General features: G+C 48.4%; 1 protein-coding gene across 10 annotated transcripts in view; it reads right to left on the bottom strand.

Annotated features, from left to right (window-relative positions):
- Positions 1-19,252, bottom strand: part of BANP (BTG3 associated nuclear protein) — a 117,786-nt gene that overhangs the window by 34,996 nt on the left and 63,538 nt on the right. For 7 of the 10 annotated variants that reach the window (XM_019742730.3, XM_019742729.3, XM_074314465.2 and 4 more), the window contains 4 exons: positions 15,424-15,663; positions 9,020-9,187; positions 4,340-4,470; positions 2,606-2,677 (listed from right to left, as the gene is read on the bottom strand). In XM_019742730.3, the coding sequence (XP_019598289.1) occupies positions 2,606-2,677; positions 4,340-4,470; positions 9,020-9,187; positions 15,424-15,663 (611 nt within the window). The remainder of the gene's footprint in view (positions 1-2,605; positions 2,678-4,339; positions 4,471-9,019; positions 9,188-15,423; positions 15,664-19,252) is intronic. The other 3 variants (XM_074314467.2, XM_019742736.3, XM_019742733.3) reach the window with 1 other exon arrangement.

The following is a 19,252-nucleotide window of genomic DNA, read 5'->3' on the forward strand; positions in this document are numbered from 1 at the left end:
AAGCAATTAACTAGACCACGGGCCTAGTAGGATCTCACAAGTTGGAAATTCATTTTCACTTGTTTAAAAAATAATAATAATTGCTTTAAGTCTGGTAGGTTCTGCTAAATGTCTCTTTGCAGATATCCTCATTTTGACAAAACAATAACTTAATTTTTAAATGAACAAGGTAAGATTTCATTGTGATAAGAAGACAATTGCATATTATAACTTATGACAAAGGAACCATTAGTATTCTCAGCAATTTCTTCTAATTCATTGCATTCAATTCCTAATGGAAACAAAAAATACTGGATTATATACACAAGAGGGATTCAGTTATGAAAACTGAAAAAATAAAAGAGCAAAATTGATTAAAAAATTGAAATTCAAGAAGCATTCTAATGACTTTTTGGCAAAAACAACATAAAAGCAAATGTATGCTGATTTTCCCTTTTACTATTACATCAGTTTTCCTTCCTTTCCAATGGCTACCAGCAAATCAAGCATTCTGATCATGTGTGCCTTCCAAAACGACACCTTTAAATTGTTAGTTTGGCCTTAACTTGTCTGTGCCTTTCCAAATGAAGCCTCCCTGCCCCTCAACAAGACATCCCATAGCCTGCCGGTCTCCTGCTCCACTCTTCACATCTCCTGTACAACCCATGTGAGGGTGAGCCCACAGATTCCTCTCCCATCACCGTCAAGCTCCTTAACTTTCACAATCAGGACTTCCAGGACCATCTCCAAGTTCACTGTTTGCTGCTCTCCTTCCTCAGATCGATGCTGCAGCCCCACCAGCGGGCTTTCTCCCCTTCAATTGTTTGGCCACATGCCAATTGGTGAAGTAAGTATTCCTATGAATGAATCAATCCCCCCACTTGACCAGGCATCTTATTTTTCCACACAGTGGAATTCACTCAGCCAGGTATGCTCGTTCTCCCCTCGGCTCATCTCTCCCCTTTGCACGCCGGGCCCACTGATAAGCCTGTGGGATCCAAATGAAAGCAATTCCCTCCTAAAGCACCCTGGATCCCCTCTCCCACCAGTCTCGTGTTCTCTGCACCAGTGAATGCACGTCACTTGTGGCCTTCCTGGCACAATCAGCTCCTGTACGCTGTCAGGAGCCTCTAACTCACATTTCAACACAGCAGCAACAGCCAGCACAGCGAACTGCACGAAACGGCAGCTCAGCAAGCATCTCATACACGAGTCAGTGAGCAAATTACGGCCCCCTCCACCTTAGCCCCCTAGGTTCTGGGAACTAAAAAGTCAAGAGGGCACTAAGGTCTTATCTACTTCCTAGGTTGCTGCTAGAATACGAGGAGAAATGTCCACAAAGCAGCTCTGAAAAGCCATCAGGCACCACTTAACTAGTCAAACACTTCCCTGGAGAGCTTCTCCTGAAAGGCTCTTTGACGATTCAGGATTTGCACGATCACTGCTGGGTCTGTAGCTGCTTTCGCAATTGGTGTGTGAGGAAACCCGACACCCGTGTAACAACACACCACAGTGCAGCTCAGGCACAAAGCTGCTACTATCTCCACAGCCTAGAAATAAGTATGTTCTTCAGCTCCCGGCCCACACTGCAAGGGGTACGCCGTCCCACACCACACTTGGTCAGTAGCGCACATGTGCACTGCTCTGCGTCCACGGGACAAGGTCAGAGGAGGTCAAGTGCACTGAGTCTGCTGGCACTACCCTGTGCCACAGGAGACAGTCAACAATGTCCTGCAACAGATGGCCATCAACCACCTGTGACCCGCACAGGAAAGCTTGAAAGAGAAGGTCCACCTGAGGGGCTCACAGAACACCAGCAACGTGACCAGCTGGCCTCATCCTCCAACAATTCAGACGGCCCACTGGACCTTCACACACCGACCACCTGCAGTAGCTGATGCGCACGAAGAACAGCCCTCGTATAGCTGGGAGGATGCCCTGCATTCTATCCTGATCATGGATGAGAATTCATGAAACGTGGAATGCCAAAGCCCTGACACCCTGACCAGAAGCTTGGCTCTCGTGAACTTAAGGCAGCTGAGGCAATCCTAGAAGCGCCATGTGTGTGGAGAGCCGGTCAAGCTGCGCTGAAAGCTCACAGGACGTGCACGCGCTATCTCACCAGATTCCCCGCCTCCCCACAAAACGGGCATTGGTCCCACAGGGCAGAGACGGAGCTGAGGCTCGTGGAGGTGAGAACACGTGCAGTCACAGGGGCAGAGCCTCCCCTCCTGCCCTTCCCATGCTAGCATGCCGGGGAGCTCCCCAGGTGGGAGAGCAGGGCTGGAGCTGTGCTGGGAGGTAGGTCTACATCTCAGGTGGGAAGACGGGAAGCAGCACGGGAAGGGAGAAAGGGGGTGTTCAGAGGGCAGCTCCAGCCAGGAGCAAAATCCTCTACGAAGCAAGTATTTACAAAGAAAACCAGATGGGCCACACAGATAAGCTGGCAGTACAAGGGCAAGAGGACAGGCAGGGCCTGGAGTTTGTGCCCAAGGAAATGAGAGTCCATGGCTGGACGTCCATGGTGTCTGGGGACTGCCACTTGTCCACCTCATTTGACAAAGATCAGAGTGTGGGGAGCCCGGCACAGGGAGGGCCTGCGGCAGCACTGGCGGTCGCCACTCACCTCGCTGTCCTGCGTGATCTGCACCTGCTCCCCCTGAGGCACCTGGGCGATGTGGAGGTGACCCTGTGGGATCCGCAGAGAGAGAAGACAACAAGAAGCATCAGAAGAAAATCAAAACCAGAGGAAACAAGAAACGCTTTCTGAAACTTCTGTTCTTTATTATCTGCTCACAATTCAAGAAAAGACAGTATGTGCAGGGGATAAGCCACTTAATAGCCTCTTGAAACGAAACGTTTAGTACGGAACACCTATAGAACATTTTGCAGTAATCCTTAAAGGAGCGATGAGGCCTAGGAAAAATCAATTAAGTCTTTAAATGTTACTAAACAAGCAAATTTCAGAATGTGAAGGACACATAGAAAAGGAAAAGAAATTTTCCAGAATATCAGAATTAAAAAAAAATATATCATACTATCAACTCAGAGGGACCTGAAACCTCATGGAACAGCCAGGCAGGGTCTGGGAGTGCTGGGTGGCTACACGGGGGTGTGGGGTTGCGGGGAGGGCAGTTGTGCATCTACACTGAAGACAGGTCAGGCAATTTTTTTTTAATCAAAGAAACACTTACATGACTACGTAAACAGCTAAACACTAATAAATGTGGCTTCCCCCCCAAAAAAAAAAACCCGAAAGCACCCAACTACAACGCAGTTATATTTGTAGATACAGGCAGACAGTTAATTCCTATAAACCTTAACTTTGCTCAATGAAATGAATATCTATGGTCTTATTTAACATTCTAGCTTAATAAAAATGGACCTTAAACTATTGTAGAATTTTCTATTGCTTTAATTTTACTATGTCTATGTGAACCCGGTATCTAAGTTATCTATTCTGGAATTCTTTCACAGACTTTCTTACTAATAAGATAAGAGTAATTGCCTTTGTGACTGTCCATTAAACAAAGAATTCACTATTCATAACTGCTTCATCTCCGTTGGAAAAAGAAAATGTCCATTTAACAGTCCTCATAGCACTTTCTGGAAGCCCACACCTTTCCAGGCCGTGTGCTGAGTGCAACATCGAGCCGAGGCTGCCCTGCGACGGGAATCAGGGTTCCAGGAGAAAGCCCTGCGATGCAGGTGTACAGCGAGAGGCTGGGTGTGACTCAAACATCACCAGGCCCCCGGGGCACGCTGAAAATGTCCTGTTCCCTAGCAAAGTTCCTGCCCCCGAGACCTCGGCCACAGGATCCGTGAAGGCTCTGGAGGCATTCCGCCCTGGGCCGGCACCACGAGGGGCAGGACGACGAGGCTGTGTGGGTTCACCACTCAGCTAACGGTCCACACAGGCTGAGTGCAGGACCCACAATCCAAAGGAAATGCTATGCAGTAACTAAGGCCACCAGCTTTTGCCACTGACCCCAGAAGGAAAGTCCCTTTTCTTCCCCCTTTACACAGGTGCCCATGTTTCCAAAATGAGGAAGTATCTCTGACGCCTCCCAGGAGGACGGGCAGCAGCAGGGTCCCTTAGAGCTGACAGTGACCACCAGGTGCAGCAAAGCAGGGAGGCCACAAAGGGCCCATGACAATGACACCGTCACCTGGTACCCACCCTCATTATGAAATGTAAGAGCCCCCACCCCTAACTACTTCTACTCTAAGGTGGCACTCTTCCCTCATCCCAGGCTGTCCACGTGATCCAGAAACCCACAGAGAGCCGATCTCGCTGCTCCCCAGAGCTCCCTCCCTGCCGCGCCCTCCCTCCAATTCATTCCGGCAGAAGGGTACATACTACTTGGACCTGTCCGTCCTCTCCGATCTGATGGATCTGGACCTGCTGGGCATTGGCCAGGGCGTAGTGCAGGGCCTGCGGCTGGGGCTGGGGCATCTCACTGGCGGGCGGTGGTGTGGTCATGATGCTCTCTGTGGGGAAACAGACGGCGCTCAGAGCAGCTGGCAGACGAGCCGCACCTGCACACCTCTGGCTGCCTTCTCTTCCCCGACCCCAGACTCCCACAGAAGAGGAAAGGAAGTTCTTCATCCCAAGACCTGAGTCAACGTGTCCCAATGGAGAGCACGGCATTTGGAGAGCTCATTAGTAATAAGCATTAGATAATGCAGATTTCTGACCTGTAGACAGAAGGAAGCTAAAAAATTGACTATTCACCAACACAAATGATTCTCATCTACTCATTTAAATGAATTTCCTCAGGATGTATCGACAAAATGAAAAATAGGACTAAACTGATATTAAATTATTTTAGAACAGCAATTAAGTAATATGTGTCCTTGGATAATTTAACTACAGAAAAAAGCTCTGCCCATGCATTTAAAGATACACTTCCAATAAAATTTCACTTTCTATGTTTAATCCAAAATGAGATACATTTGTTTTGATGTTGTGTATTAATTTTAATTGTAATGATATCTCAATCAGAAGAATTTTCTTAAACACTAAGGGCTCAGAAAAAACATTTTAATTTTTACATATTTTTGTTGTAGAGAATTAGGATGGATTTATCAATAAAAAACTTTTAAACAGAAAAACATTATTATATTAGAATGAAATTCTGTGAGAGAAGGGGAATAGTAATATAGATGCAAGAAGAAAAGATGTAAAATGTCTGATAACCGAAGGAAAACTTTTCATGCATTTTTTAAATAATTTAATGGTGGGCATCAAATTGATATGATATACAGATTCTACTGCAAACATTTTTAAAAGTAAACTATAGCAATGTGTCAGAAATTACATCCTTTTAAATTATTTCCAAGTATCATGAAAAATTATAGGTGCCAACATTTTAAAATATCACCTTAAAAATATGCAAGGAAAAACACTTTCTCAAACTTCTTTAACAGGGTACCAAAACATTGAAAATCCATTCTGCTAGTTAATAAGGCCTATATAACTAAATACATTGCCAGACAATTTCTGCTCCAACGTTAAGAAAAAAATCAACTGATATTGCTGGTTTTCAAAAATATAACCAAGAAGAATCACAGTCCCCAGGGTTCTAAAAAAACTGTAGGAGATATGACTTACGGGTCTGATGTAAGTGGTTTCCCAACCTGAGATTCAAATGATTGAATTTACCATTTAAATTTAGCTCCCTATATTTATATATGAAGACCAGTTAAAATCCATGTTTTATAATTTATACTGAAATCAAACTCCAGTGTGAAAATGTACACTAGTGACTTGTGATCAAGAACAGACCAAGATCTACAGCAAGTGACCAGAGAAGAGGTCGAGGGACAGTGCTGAGGTGGACCTGGACCACACCGCCTACTGGAAGAGCGTGAAACACAAGGGGTGCACACCCAACGGGCCTCCACCCTTCCCCCGCCTGACCCTTTTCTGCATCCAGGGGAAAAACAGCTGCACAAACAGATTTGCATGCAGTGGGGCTGTCAAGAGATGGTTCTCTGCAACGCTAACATATTGGGCACTAAATAGCCGCCCACCTAAGGTCTTCAACTCACCAATGAGACCTGTGTGAAAAAACAGTGAACTGCATTTTAAACAATAAAATGTAGCCACCTTAAACTCCAGCACCTATCAAGTTTATACAGTGTTGCCAGATAGGAGAGTGCAATACAAATGTTTTAATAAATTGATTTTTTTTTAAATCTGTTGAAACTGGTGGTTTTACCGGTTGTGTTCAAATTGGCAATACTAACCTTGGCTAAAAATCTCATTTATACCATTTATTTGGAAGTTTATTTCTTGTCTGCTGATAATTCAAAAGGAAACAAGACATCCCCAACTGGAATTGCTACCCATTCCAAATGAATGGAATCCTGGCTTTATTACATTTACTGGATTATTTCTGCCACCAGAATACCCTTAAATAACAGATGCTAGGCAAAGAGTATGCATAAAAGACAATGACAAAAATCCCAGAAGTCCCTTTAACTAACCATCTATTTTTTGCTTTACCTAATTTTAGCCATGTATGCAGTATATTAAAATAAAGAACAATTAAATCACCAGCTTTGACAAAGCTAGGTACTTGTTACAAAGTTTATTAAAAGAAGAATACGTTCTGTGTTTCTCTGAAAACTTGTTCGATTCCAGCACTGGCGAGGAGGCAGCCCTCGGACCGGGAAACCTCCGGCCTCTAGCAAACGATGCAGGAAGGCAGCACGTGGCAGCGTTTATGAATAGGAGCGTGAGACTAAATATCGTAACTCAGAAGAAACTCATTCTTCATTCTCTCTAGACAAATAAACACCTAAAGGCTGAGGGAATATAATTATGCTCATCTCCCTCTAGTGGTTTTTTTTTTTTTTAAAGCCCTACCTTGAATGCCACCCTCCTCCTTCCCCACCCATGGCTGGGTTTGCTGCCCTCCAAACACCTGGCACAGAGACCGAGGTCGAGGCAGCAGTGCTCTTATGTGTACAACAGTATCCATCTCCCGAGAGCTGACCACACAGGAAAACGAGGACGGCCCTGCGCCTGGGCACAAGTGCGCACGCACCTGAGTAGACAGCTCGTCACTCAGGCCGTGAAAGGTGCTGCTGATTCTGTTCTTCTTCCAAAGTCACCTGGGGTCAGCCAGCTGATGAGGTTTCTCAGACAGAGGCTATTCCAACTGATACATCCTGAGACACTGAGCTCACGGTCCCAGAGCTGAGCCTGCCAGGGGACACAGGCACTACAGACCTGCTCACACAGCAGCTATTCACCACCCACGAGAGGCCAGCAGCACCCAAGAGGCATGTGCACCCACAGCATCTTAGAGGAAAGGCTGACATGTTTATAAACAAAGAAACAAAGTAAATGAAAACAATGCAACTACCATGAAACTGAATTATCATCATCCAATTGAAAGAAACACTAATAACTGGAAAAGAAACAAACACTAAAGTAAGCATAAAAAAGAAATTATGAAATCACCAGCCATACAGCAGAGATCAGATGTGAGAGGGAGGTAAAGACCACCTGAGTCTCTAGTCACAAGGTCAGAAGCATTTAAAGGTTGGCAGCCCAACAACCCAACCACGACTTAAGGGACTCAACACCTCGCCACTCACGTGTGGTCTAGAATAGCTAGAGGCACCACTCGGCACTTGTTCAAAATGCAGAGTTTTGGGCTCTGCCCAGATGTACTAAATCACGATCTGAATATAACACGATTCCAAGGAGCCTGCCTGCACATCAGCGTGGAGAAGCACCTCCAGACAGGGGGACACCATGTCCACAGCAATCCCTCCCATGGGGAAACCTCTCAAATTAGACGATTCCTCCTTGTGCGTCTGGAACACACACTGAGTGCTGACCGTGTGTCCAACCCTGGGTTAGGCCATGTAGACCCCAGGGTAAAGAGGACAAAACCCCAGCCAGGTGGAAACTTGCCTTCCTGAACCTCCGTCCCTACGCTAATCTCTCAGGCCCACAAAGCCAGTCTAATTCTTCAAGGAGCCACGTTAGCATGCCCCACGATTGCAACCTCTTTTAGTTCTCAAGACAGAATTCCTAACTGTAAGACCAAGGCCTAGATTTCTCACTAAGAGAGTCTCAGCACAGGCCATTCACACAGCACTGCTGGGAGCCCGACTTGTGTGGCCCACATGGGCTGGCCGCCTCCCATCTTCAGGAATCGCTGGCAAGTTAAGGCAAAGTATCTGGTAACTACCAAAACAACGGGGAGGAAACCGCTTCCTGAGGTCTGGTTCAGGGAGAACAAAGCCCTCCGAGGACTCCAGGTAACCTGGTCTGTCAACGCAGTGTCTCTAGAACAGGAGTTCCGGCCGACCCCACCCACTGCTGCCCCTGAATCCTGACCCCAATCCCAATCAAGGCTCGAGTTCCAAGTCACTACCCAGGGAGCCACTGTGGGAGTTTAAAAAAACACACAAAACGTTTGTTAAAATATTTTGAGATGTCTTGGGAAAAAGCCATATTCAAGTCATACTGTCATTCCTCGTGAACATTTTCCTACAACGCCTGAAAGAAAAGGCATAGAGAATTTTTTCCCATTATCCTGCAGGTAAGTCTAACTCAGGCCCTAAACTCGAAACAGTAATAAAGAGTGCTCACCCCTAAGCCTTCATCTGTGGTTACCACACAAATAAGGACAACAATGTGGTAAATAACGACCGTAGGCAGAGGGAGGAAGTGAAGGAGCTGCTGGGCACAGCGCCTGCCGTGGTCCTGACGGAACCTGTCCTTCTGCCTCAGCACCCAGGTGGCATCAGGGTGCGGTGGCCCTGGTCTACATGCCCTCTTTACTGCCACAGGGTGCCCCGAGCGGGTCTGGCCGAGGCTCCCCACCTGCCATGTTAGCAGGGCTCCCTAGATAACTGACACCGCATGTGTGTGCACAAGGTTAAAGCTGCAATCACTGAATCCCGAGTGGCAGCTGTAGATTCTGCAGGCGGGAGGCCTCACTCGAGACTGCCCCCACCCCCACCCCACCAAGTCCCACGATGCAAACTGCCCGGGATGCTCTCCACAGCGTACCTGATGCACTGTACGAGGATGAGGACGGCGTTCTCCGAGAAAAGCTCTTGACGGCCAGGCTCTGACCTCGCTGTTTCCGCCGCCAGGCTGTCCGGCATTTGGAGTCAATGCTCTGTTTGATTCGGTACCAGTCTGATTCCGTGATGCCAAATTTATAGAAGAGGTGACCTGGAAGCACACATCCCAGACAAAAGCCCCATGAGATGAAGTCCTGCCTCTTGAACCCCGGCTTTTTGGGAGCAACTTGGACACAAAAATGTGATTGGAGCTGAAAGCCTCCCCTACAGGCATGCCGGCTATACGGTACAAATTCTTTTCATTTATTTAGTTTTCACATTATTCTGACTGGATCCACCCACACCAGATGGAAATAAGGCAACAAGCTAGGTGCTGAGGGCGCACACGAGCGCCCAGACGCTGCACACGCAAACTCTCCTCTGCATGCTAACGTCACAGAATGCACTCAACGTCCTGGACGTCGAGAATAAAATCAAGGTCTCAACGATTTTATCAGAACTGCGCTTCCACACTCCAGCTCATAGTCCTCTGTTCATTCATGTCTGCCTGGCTGTCTCCTTCCCTTCTTTCAAGTCTTGGCTCAAATTAAACCTCAATAATCCTACCCTTAACCAGTCCATTGAACCCCAAGCTCCCTCCTACCTCCATCCCCGTCCTGGCTCGCTACAATTTTAGAGAATGTATATATTTATTGCATTTACTCTTTGTTTCTGTCACAGACACAGGAATCTTTTGTTTTGTTCACCCGTGTGTGCCCAGAACCCGGAATATCCAGGCGCATGGTAGATGCTTCAGCATTTATTGACTAAATGGTGATTGTGATCCATCTTGAGACATTCTCCCATTGCTACTTGGGTCTGAGGCTGGCTTACGTAACTCTTGGTGCCTTTCCACGTGCCTCCTGGATCAGAACGGAAACTCCCTGAGGACAGAAGCGACTTGTATTCCCGAGAGCCCCACAACCAGGAGGACAGGCTAGCCACAGAGGTGGGTGCGTGTCACTCACAGTACTCCCGTGGCTTGTCTCCCGCTCAGCAGGACATCCTATTGGCACCCACATTTGTTAGCCATTTAAATTATAGAGTGCTCTCAACACATGACTGAATGGCATCCAGAGACACCCCACCTTATCAACAATGAGGAAACTGGGGGTCAGGGAGGCCACTGAGGAGTGGGCGGCAAATGGAGACCCCTCACTGCCAGCCCCACCTCTTTGTGCTAAATCAACAGAAAGTAATGGTCATGAACGTGGGAACCGCAAGAAACACTCCTCATCAGTGTGACCTCCTCTCTAGCTGGCTTATGACACTTCACTACTTAGTGGGGAAAAAAATGGATAAAATTCAAAAATTGAATAATAAAAAGATTAAGCTAAAAAAACTTCCTGTTTTGACTACTTACAGCATTGAGTTTGGACCATCTCCTGAGAATTCACTTGATGTCCAACTCCTAAATGCTGTTCCTATCAAGACCAAAACTACTACAAATAATTAAAACAAAGGAAGTATTTGTTTTTTTAAGTACTATATTAAGTATCAAAAGTTCCTTTTGTCTTGGAAAGACATTTCTAGATTTTTTTCTATGAGCACATGCTTAAGACATCTTTGACTCTAAATATTGACAACCAAAATTTCTGAGATCTAGACAGAAAAAGAAATCGGGTTAAGGAGAGGTAGGCTTTATAGGATCGGAAAGAACAAAAACCGAAGGTAGCGTCAGCAGCACTTTGTAATTCTCATGCACAAAAGGAAATACATAAATGAAGTGGCAACTCTTTGCTTCTTGGTTTTCAGGTCATCTCTAAAATAAACACAGAATCATGAATCGATATTTACTAAACGTTCACTACATGCTGGGTATGTCTTTAGGTGCAGGGGGTCGCCTCACAAAGTTCTGGACTAGTGACCAATTTTAGTGACAAGAGAAACCAACTACCAGCTGTAGTTACAGGAGAATCCGACTGTTAACTGTAGTTGTACAGTTACAGGAGAACTCAAGTACTGACTGTAATTACAATACAACTCACTGACTACCGTGTTTCCCTGAAAATAAGACCAGGTCTTATATTAAGGTTTGCTCCAAAAGACGCAATTAGGGCTTATGTTCAGGGGATGTCATCCTGAAAAATCATGCTAGGGCTTATTTTCCAGTTAGGTCTTATTTTCGGGAAAACACGGTATAATTACAGGAGAACCAAACATTAGAACTACAGTTATATAGTTATAAGAGAACCTAACTCCTGACTGTGGTTAAAGAAAACTACTAACTACAGTTATATATTAATAGTTCTATATTAATAGAACCCAATCACAGACTAAAGTCACAGGAGAACGGGACTATCAGAACTACAATTATATAGTTACAGGAGAACCCAACTACTGGCTACAGTTGCAGAGAAGCCCAAATACAACTGTGGTCTCCAAAACAGGAAAAGAAACAGCCATCATACACCGTATCAAGATATCTTATTAGGTACATGCTTCAATAAAGAGAAACATTCTACAAACCATCTTCTTCTCCTCGTATCTTCACCCACAAGGAAAAAATCTTCCAAATGCCTCTAGGGATTAATGAAATTATATATAAAATTTTAAAAACTTAAAGACTATATATAAGACACACACGGGTATATAAATATAAGAAATGAGCAAAAACATTAACATGTAAATTCAACTTTGTAAAAACCAACTTGCCAGTTCAAAACCTGGCTTACATTCTTTGAAGAAAAAAATTTACATTCATGTAGTTATACATTATCCATTTTTGAATTCTCTTAAGACATATTACATAATTCCTTCCAACAGAGACTCAAGACTCCAAATGGATGGCAAATGCCACCCTGAGGACTGCCAAGAAAAACTAACTAATGAATCACAAATGTTCCCCTGCTGAGCGCGTCCTAGGGGGAAGGAAGGGGGTCGACCCGATGGGGCAGGAGTGGAGTCAGCTCTGCCCTCAGAAACCCCATGTCGGGCATCCACAGGGCAGCTCCAAGGAGAAGCGCTGATGGCAGAGGGTGGGGGCCTCCTGATCGCACGGCTGCCTGGCACTGCTGCTCTGACTTTTCCAAAAGCATTCTTCCTTGGCATTTAACTGGTATTTCACATTTGTTGAAGCAGTTTATCTCTTAAGTTATTATATGCTCATAAGAAAACCTCATGAAATAAGAATGTCATTACCCTCACTTCAGTTCCAAGTTGAATTATCAGTTAGGAGTGAGACATGGCTTTAAAATTCAGGCCTCCCAGAGCCCACCCAAGTGGAGAAATGGTCGCAGCGTAAACCCCAGGAGCACCTCACTCTGCCCCTCAACAGCACCCAGGAGCCCCACTGGGGGACACTCAGGAGACCAGGAAGAAGATGACGTCAGATCTCACACTGTAGCCTCTGCTCGCATGACTCCCCTCAGCTAGGCTGTCACCCTGGCTGCCCTGCGTAGGAGACAGTGCAACTTCAAGGCCATTTCCGGTACATGGCCCAGTGCACAGGGTCTCTGGGAAGCTGTGGGGCCATCTTATCTGGAGGGTGAGCCACTTAGCCCTCTGAAGCGTCTTTGTGGGAGAGCTGTGCAGCAGGCAAAGCCCCTGGGCCACCCCAAAAGAACGGCCCCTGCGAGCTTGTCCCTGTCTTTCCTGGCAAGTAGTCTGGCCACCACCTAAAGATCTGAAAAGAGTCCGTCACTGTTAACCACGTTCCCACTTTCCAGAACACCCATGGTTTACACTGGTGGTTCAAATCACAAAACCAGATTCCCAGCTCTCAAATAATGAGCCCCACAGAGGGGCTGAGACACACTGTGGGAAAAAGGAACATAGGAAATCAAGTGAACAGAGAGCATAATCTCGCATCCTTGGTGGGTGGCATGGGGCTTATCAGTCACAAAGGAATGAAAAACACTGTCACTGCTAATGTAATCTCAAATTCAAGGAGAAAGCGAAGCAGAAAGCTTAGTGCCAGCAACTTATTTCTTAAAATTACAGTCCTGACTTGATAGTGACTGGCCTAGAAAAACAACAGAAATCTTCAGCCCTCCGAATCAGGGGAACTAGCCCATGTGCTCTCTCATGCTGGGGGGGGCCCGCACCCCACACACCATGTTTGTCCAGCGGGTCCCAGCCTGAGGACCAGGTTAGCCCCTTCTCCCCAAGCAGCGGTGATCCCGACTGAAGATAAGCACAGTGGAGTGACACCACCCCTCGAGCCATCAGGGAGTCCACGGCGACCTGTGAGTAAGGTCCCCACTGTTCTGCATCTCACAGGCCCCTTCTCACCACCAACCCACACAGACCAAAGCTTCCTCCCAACTTTCCAAACAGGTGCCTTGGGATCCCCAAAGACACGTGGTGGGCCCCCCCAAAGAAGCCGTGTGAGACACAGTATCTGATTACTCAAGAACCCTGGCCCTGTGTACAATGCTGAAAAGTCTGCCGAGATTCATGTCCTTCCCAGGACCTCAGAAGGTGACCTCCCTTGGAAATAGGGTCTTTGCAGATGGGATTAATTACGTTAAATGAGGTCATACTTGAGCAAACTGAGCTCTAAATCCAATATGACGGGTGTCCTCATAAGGAGAGGAGGAGAGACACAGAGAGAGAGACCCAGGGAGAAGGAGGCCGTGTGACGACACAGACACAAGGAGAAGACAGCCGTGTGATGACGGAGACACAAGGAGAAAAGGCCGCTGAGGACTCCTGAAGGGGCCCGTGTCACTCCTGCAACAGTAGACTGGGGCAGGTGTGACAAAGCAGCCAATGCCTACATTCGCCACTGCTCAAGTTCAGTGCTCAGGAGTTTGATCCTGTTCTAGTTTTTGCTTTTTTTTTTTTTTTGAGTAACCATCAGCAATGTAAATGAAACTGGGCCAAAAGGAAAAATGGTCAACAAATACTTTCAACCTTTCAAAATTCCACCTGAACTTTAACACTGAGAAGGCAGCGACTCACGACGTTTCCCAGATGAGGGAGCGCTCAGCAGGCAGCCAAGGTCTCCTCGTGCAGGGAAACAGGACTTGACCGGTTCTGTCATCGCAGTGCCTTCCACCACGCCATGCAGACTCCTGAGCACAGCACGCCCACCTGTCACCAGCCACGTGCTTCTGCTCTGAATCCCACCGGCCCAGCTTCCCCTCCCCCACTGCAGGACAGCCTCCATGCCTGTGCCTCACAACGTGTGTCACAGCCTGTACCACATTCCCAGGTACCTCTGCTGGTAACGCTATGAGAACAGTAACCCACCACCAGACGCCATCCCCCCACAGCCCTGGGCCCGATCCCGGCCGCTCTCGGAGCCTGTCCACAAGCCCTGCTCTCTGCCAGGCTTCCGCTTCCAACCACTGCGGCGTGGTCAAACTCCCCGTGACCAGCTCTCGGGGCTGCAACCACTTACATATATTTGACTACATACTGTGCGTTGGGAATCGCTTCTTGTTCATCTACAGGGGGTGCCCAAAAAATGGATACAAGGGGACACTTTCGGCAACATTGCCCGAGCAGTAGTTCTCCATAATCAGAAATGTCTGGACGCTGATGGTAACCACTGTGAGCATCTCTTGTAATTGAGGAAGTCAAATGTGACTTGTATTCGTCTTTTGTTATCAGTACATATCGAATATTACAATTTTAATACAGTTTTCCTTTCTTAAAATGTGTATACATTTTTTTGGCACCCTCTGTATACATCTCAACAGCGCTTCACACCGTGAGTCACACTGTCACACACCATTACACGGTATCCTGTCACCAAGCAAACCCATGTGTCCTTAAGCTTGCACGCACATTCTGCACGGTGCCCACAGATCCTAGTGGTGCCCACTGCAGTAGGCATCATGCTTTAAAACATGGGTTGGCAGACGGTGGGCAGACCCCTGCCTGCTTTGGAAAGCCATGTTTTACTGGTACACAGCCACGCCTATTCGTTCATGTTTGGTCTATGGCTGCTTTCAGAGCTGAGTAGTTACAACACAGACCCTATGCCCGCAAAGCCGAGCACACCGATTGCGTGTCCCCTAGGAAAAGTCTGCTGACGCCTCTGACACTCTTCATCCGGGAACTGCTTTAGCCCCACCCGAGGGACTGATGTCAGCTGGTTTCTCATACAGGTTCTCAGGAAGCTACTCAAAACAATTCTCAGGGTCTGGCAGGCCCACACACTCCAGTGTCTTTCCCATGGACAGGGCCCCCGGCAGTACTCACTAAAGGAAACGCTCGATCCAGAAATCCCTCTCTTTGCTCTGTGACTGGTTCTGACGCCGACATCTTCTTTAACCCACCAGCCGAAGGCCTGACACGTCCCTGAAACGCTACCTGGCAGGGCCCACCCTCCAGCCAGGTCCTTCCTGCAACCGCAGGCTAAGGGACGCGAGCCAAGCACAGGAAGCCCACACTTACACCGGATGCCGTAGATGGTGAGGGGGTCAAGTTGCTTCTTGCCATGCTTCCCCTGGCCTGACAGGTTGGAGACAGCCTGCACCTCCCGGTGGAAGAGGTAGTCCAGCAGCGTCAGTGCCATCTTCTCGGCGGTGCGGCAGTTGGTGCTGATGTGCAGCATGTCGGAGGGGATGATGGCACAGCGCACGCGCATCTCGGGGTTGTTCTCGTCCCCCAGCCAGGTGCCGTTGGGGTAGTCCTCTGCAAGAGAGAAGGGCAGGCTCAGACAAGCTCACACTCTCCAAAGGGCCCAGTGCTCAGCTCAAACACACAAGAAAGATCGAGGGGAGGGGGGGCTGGCTGGCAAATCGCTCCCCCAACTTCCAAGGTGCCGGCCAGGGGGGCTCGGGCAATTCCTGCGGTCACAAAAGAGTGGGACTTTATGTCTGATGAAGACCAGAAACGAGGCCATCATTCCCCAAAGGGCGGCCTGGGTGTCTGTTGACCCATCTCAGGAAGATGAACGGCACATGGTGTAACATGTAAATGCTCTTCTGCCTTCAAGGCTGGCTCCCGCAAGGCTACGCCCGCCTGGCTAACTCGGTTCAAAGCAAACGGAAAGCAGTGCTGTGCGCCAGCAGCATGTGTGCCACCCACCCGATGGCCTGCCCAGAGCTCTCACAAGTCTGACAACAAGAGGCTACAGAGGCCCTGGCTGAGGACGCTGCCCGACCCTACCACAGGCCTGTGTGTCTAGAAAAGGTGACATGAACAAGCTCTAGCCTCAAACCCCAAATTATCTTTACAACTCCAGGAGGGTAAAGAGTTTTTGAAAAGACTTGTGTATGGTTTCCGCTTCGCCCTGCATCCAGAAGGGTGGCAAACGGGAGTGGTCTCAGAGTGCTAACATCATGGATCAGAGAGGGAGGCCACTCGCAGAACACACTCCCTCGGGTTCCACCGGCTATGAATCCAGGCCGTCAGCACAGGACAGCCATGCAGAGTGTTCCGTCTCTGGGACGAGACTCAATGCACAACCCTGGATTCCGTGACTCAAGCCTCCACTTGGAACTGCTCTGTGAAGAGGCTACTTGGAAGGTGGGCATATACGAGGTGAAACAAATGATTTACATGATGGAAGCTGTTCTTCTGACCTGCTGAGGGGTCAGCAGGCCGGCCAGCTCAGCAAGGACAAAGGGCTCAGGGGGATGCTAAGCTCCTCACACTGAGTCCTTCCACTGCCCTGCTGTGGCACCCTCGCTCCCTCGACCTTCCAGCAGTGAACCTGGACGTGTACAGATCAGAAGCACCTTCCGACCTCCTGCTTGAGCACCGTGATCCCTCTCCTCTCCCTGTGGCCAAATTCCCTTCCCTGCCACTCATTCTTCCCTGGAGAATCCACCATTTGCAATTTTCAGATCTCAAAAGTTCCTAATGACAGAATGAATATCCCTAGGCCTTGTGTCTCGACATGCCCTAGACTTTGGCTTTCTCGAGGGTCGTCTGAAATGGAAACACCCAGAGCTCAACATTCATGTGTGGGACGGACCCCCAATTTCTCAAGCTTCAGCAAGGCCACAGCGATGGTCATAAGCAGGTACGAGGCTGATGTAGAGAGAAAAGAGGGAGGGCACTGAGGCAGCTAGCTCTCCCTCCTCCCCAGGAGGAGCACTTCACTTATGATCACAAATCGAGAAAACAATCTATTCTGCTTGGAAACTTGGCAGCTTTCCAAACAATCTCTTCTGACCCTAATGTGGAAGCAAGTGAAGGTGTGAGAGAGGGAGAGAGAGAGAGAGCGCGCGTACCCCCATCCCAAGCAAATGTGGGGGGGGGGTAGGGATGTTAACAGGGAGAGTTAAAAACCCCCCTCTGGGGCAGCCGGATGGCTCAGTTGGTTAGAGTGCGAGCTCTTAACAACAAGGTCGCCAGTTCGATTCCCACATGGGCCAGTAAACTGCACCCTCCACAACTAGACTGAAAACAATGGCTTGAGCTTGGAGCTGGGCCACCGGTGGGTGGCCGGTCGGCTCAGTGGTTAGAGCGCAGTGCTCATAACACCAAGGTCGCCTAACACCAAGGTCGGCAGTTCGATTCCCACATGAGCCAGTGAGCTGCACCCTCCACAACTAGATTGAAAACGACTTGACTTGGAGCTGAGCTATACTGCCCCCACAACTAGATTGAAAAACAACAACTTGACATCCTTGATATTCTGGAAAAACACAGTTCCCCAATAAAAAAAAAACAGAAAAAACAACAACCTCCCTCTGGGAGCTGGGATCTAAGAGGGGCTCCAGCTTTCTGCTGAGTGTCTACTAGGCCTGTAGGCTGTCATGTCATGTCATAGGCATACTCATTACTGCTTTAAGATTTCTCATGAGCTTTATTTTGAAATGTCCCGATATTTACATTCCGGCCTCATGCACAGAAGAGGTCCCGACAAAGGGTGGTCAGCCCTGCCTTGCTTCGCCAAAGACCTGGAGCAGAGCAGAAAACCAAGTGGTTAGCCGTCTATGACTCCTACATCCTGCCCGCTTCACAGGCAGCCTCCCCCAGCCCAGCTCCTGAGTCACGAGATTTGCATGACCATCAGGCGAGGCTCGGTAACCCTGGCAAGATGACCACGTCCTCACTGGGGTGGACCGGCGGTTGGAAGGACTGCTTAGGGTGTTTGAGGCTGGGCTCCTGGCTTTAGCTAAGGACAGAAAACAACTCACAAATCTAATTTTTGGAACTCAGACTAAGAGATGAGTAAGCAGTACCATTTCTCAGAAACATCAATGGTTTGGAAGTAAAGAGGGGGTGCCATGAGCATATGCTGAGATATGTGCATTTTTCTGAACATCCTCACCAGCCAGGCTTCCCCACACGTGGTTCAGAATCACCTCCTCACTGCTCCTGGTCAAGTATGAGTGCACAAACTGAAATTCTCGATGCATCCAAGGGACATCTGAGAACCTGAGTTACTCAGGGGAGCTGCCCATACTGAGCTCATGAACAGAGGGGAGGGTGGATACAATGAACAGAGAAGTGGCAGCTACAAGATGGGAAGTGCCACACAGCGGAGGGGCAGAGCTGATCACTTCAGACGGAGGCCAGGGCCGGCCTCAGCAATGAGAAGTCTGCAAGCAGATATGGTAATGAACCACCTGTGTGGAGAACCACAGAAAAGGTTCCAAAAGAAGGAGCGGCTCACACTGGCCTGGGCCGGGAAGCGCCAGGTGCTCTGGGAATGAAATGGAGCCAGTGAGGTCAGAGCAGGGAGCACGGGGCAGACCCGTGAGAACAGAACAGGGAGTGAGAACACAGAGACGGGAGACAGGGCGACAGAGGGCGCACGTGGCCACCTCTGGGGCGACTCAGCAGTCCAGGAAGGACCCATGGCATGTAGGCATTACATCTCACGACAGGATCTGCAGTGTGTGAACCTCCCGCGGTCAAGCAGGGATGCTAACTGACCGCGAATACAGTGTCAGGCTGAAGGTGGTACCTAATGACACCACGTTTCTGGACTTAAATGCTTGAGCCCAGGAAGCGGGGCAGCATCGTGAGTCACCAGGGGTGGGAGGCGATGCCACCTTGCCTCCGTAACCACCATCAATACTGCACACGGGCCAGTGCAAGGACGGTGGGCTGGGGCTCTCAACCTAAGTAGCAGCACTGCCCAAGGTCACGGTGGCCTTTCTCAGGCATAACAAGTTATGTGAACCCTGCTCGGCAAGCTCCTCGTGTTTACATATTTTTAAAGCAATGTAAACACTGGACAAGAGCTCAGTGTTGTTTTCCAAACAGCAAGTCAACATCTCGTCAAAGTGATACTGAGCCTGTGTAGGTGGAATGTTGGCAG

This window comes from Rhinolophus sinicus, chromosome 8 (genome assembly GCF_057876585.1).
Source record: "Rhinolophus sinicus isolate RSI-liver-muscle chromosome 8, RSI-T2T, whole genome shotgun sequence".
NCBI lineage: Eukaryota > Metazoa > Chordata > Mammalia > Chiroptera > Rhinolophidae > Rhinolophus > Rhinolophus sinicus.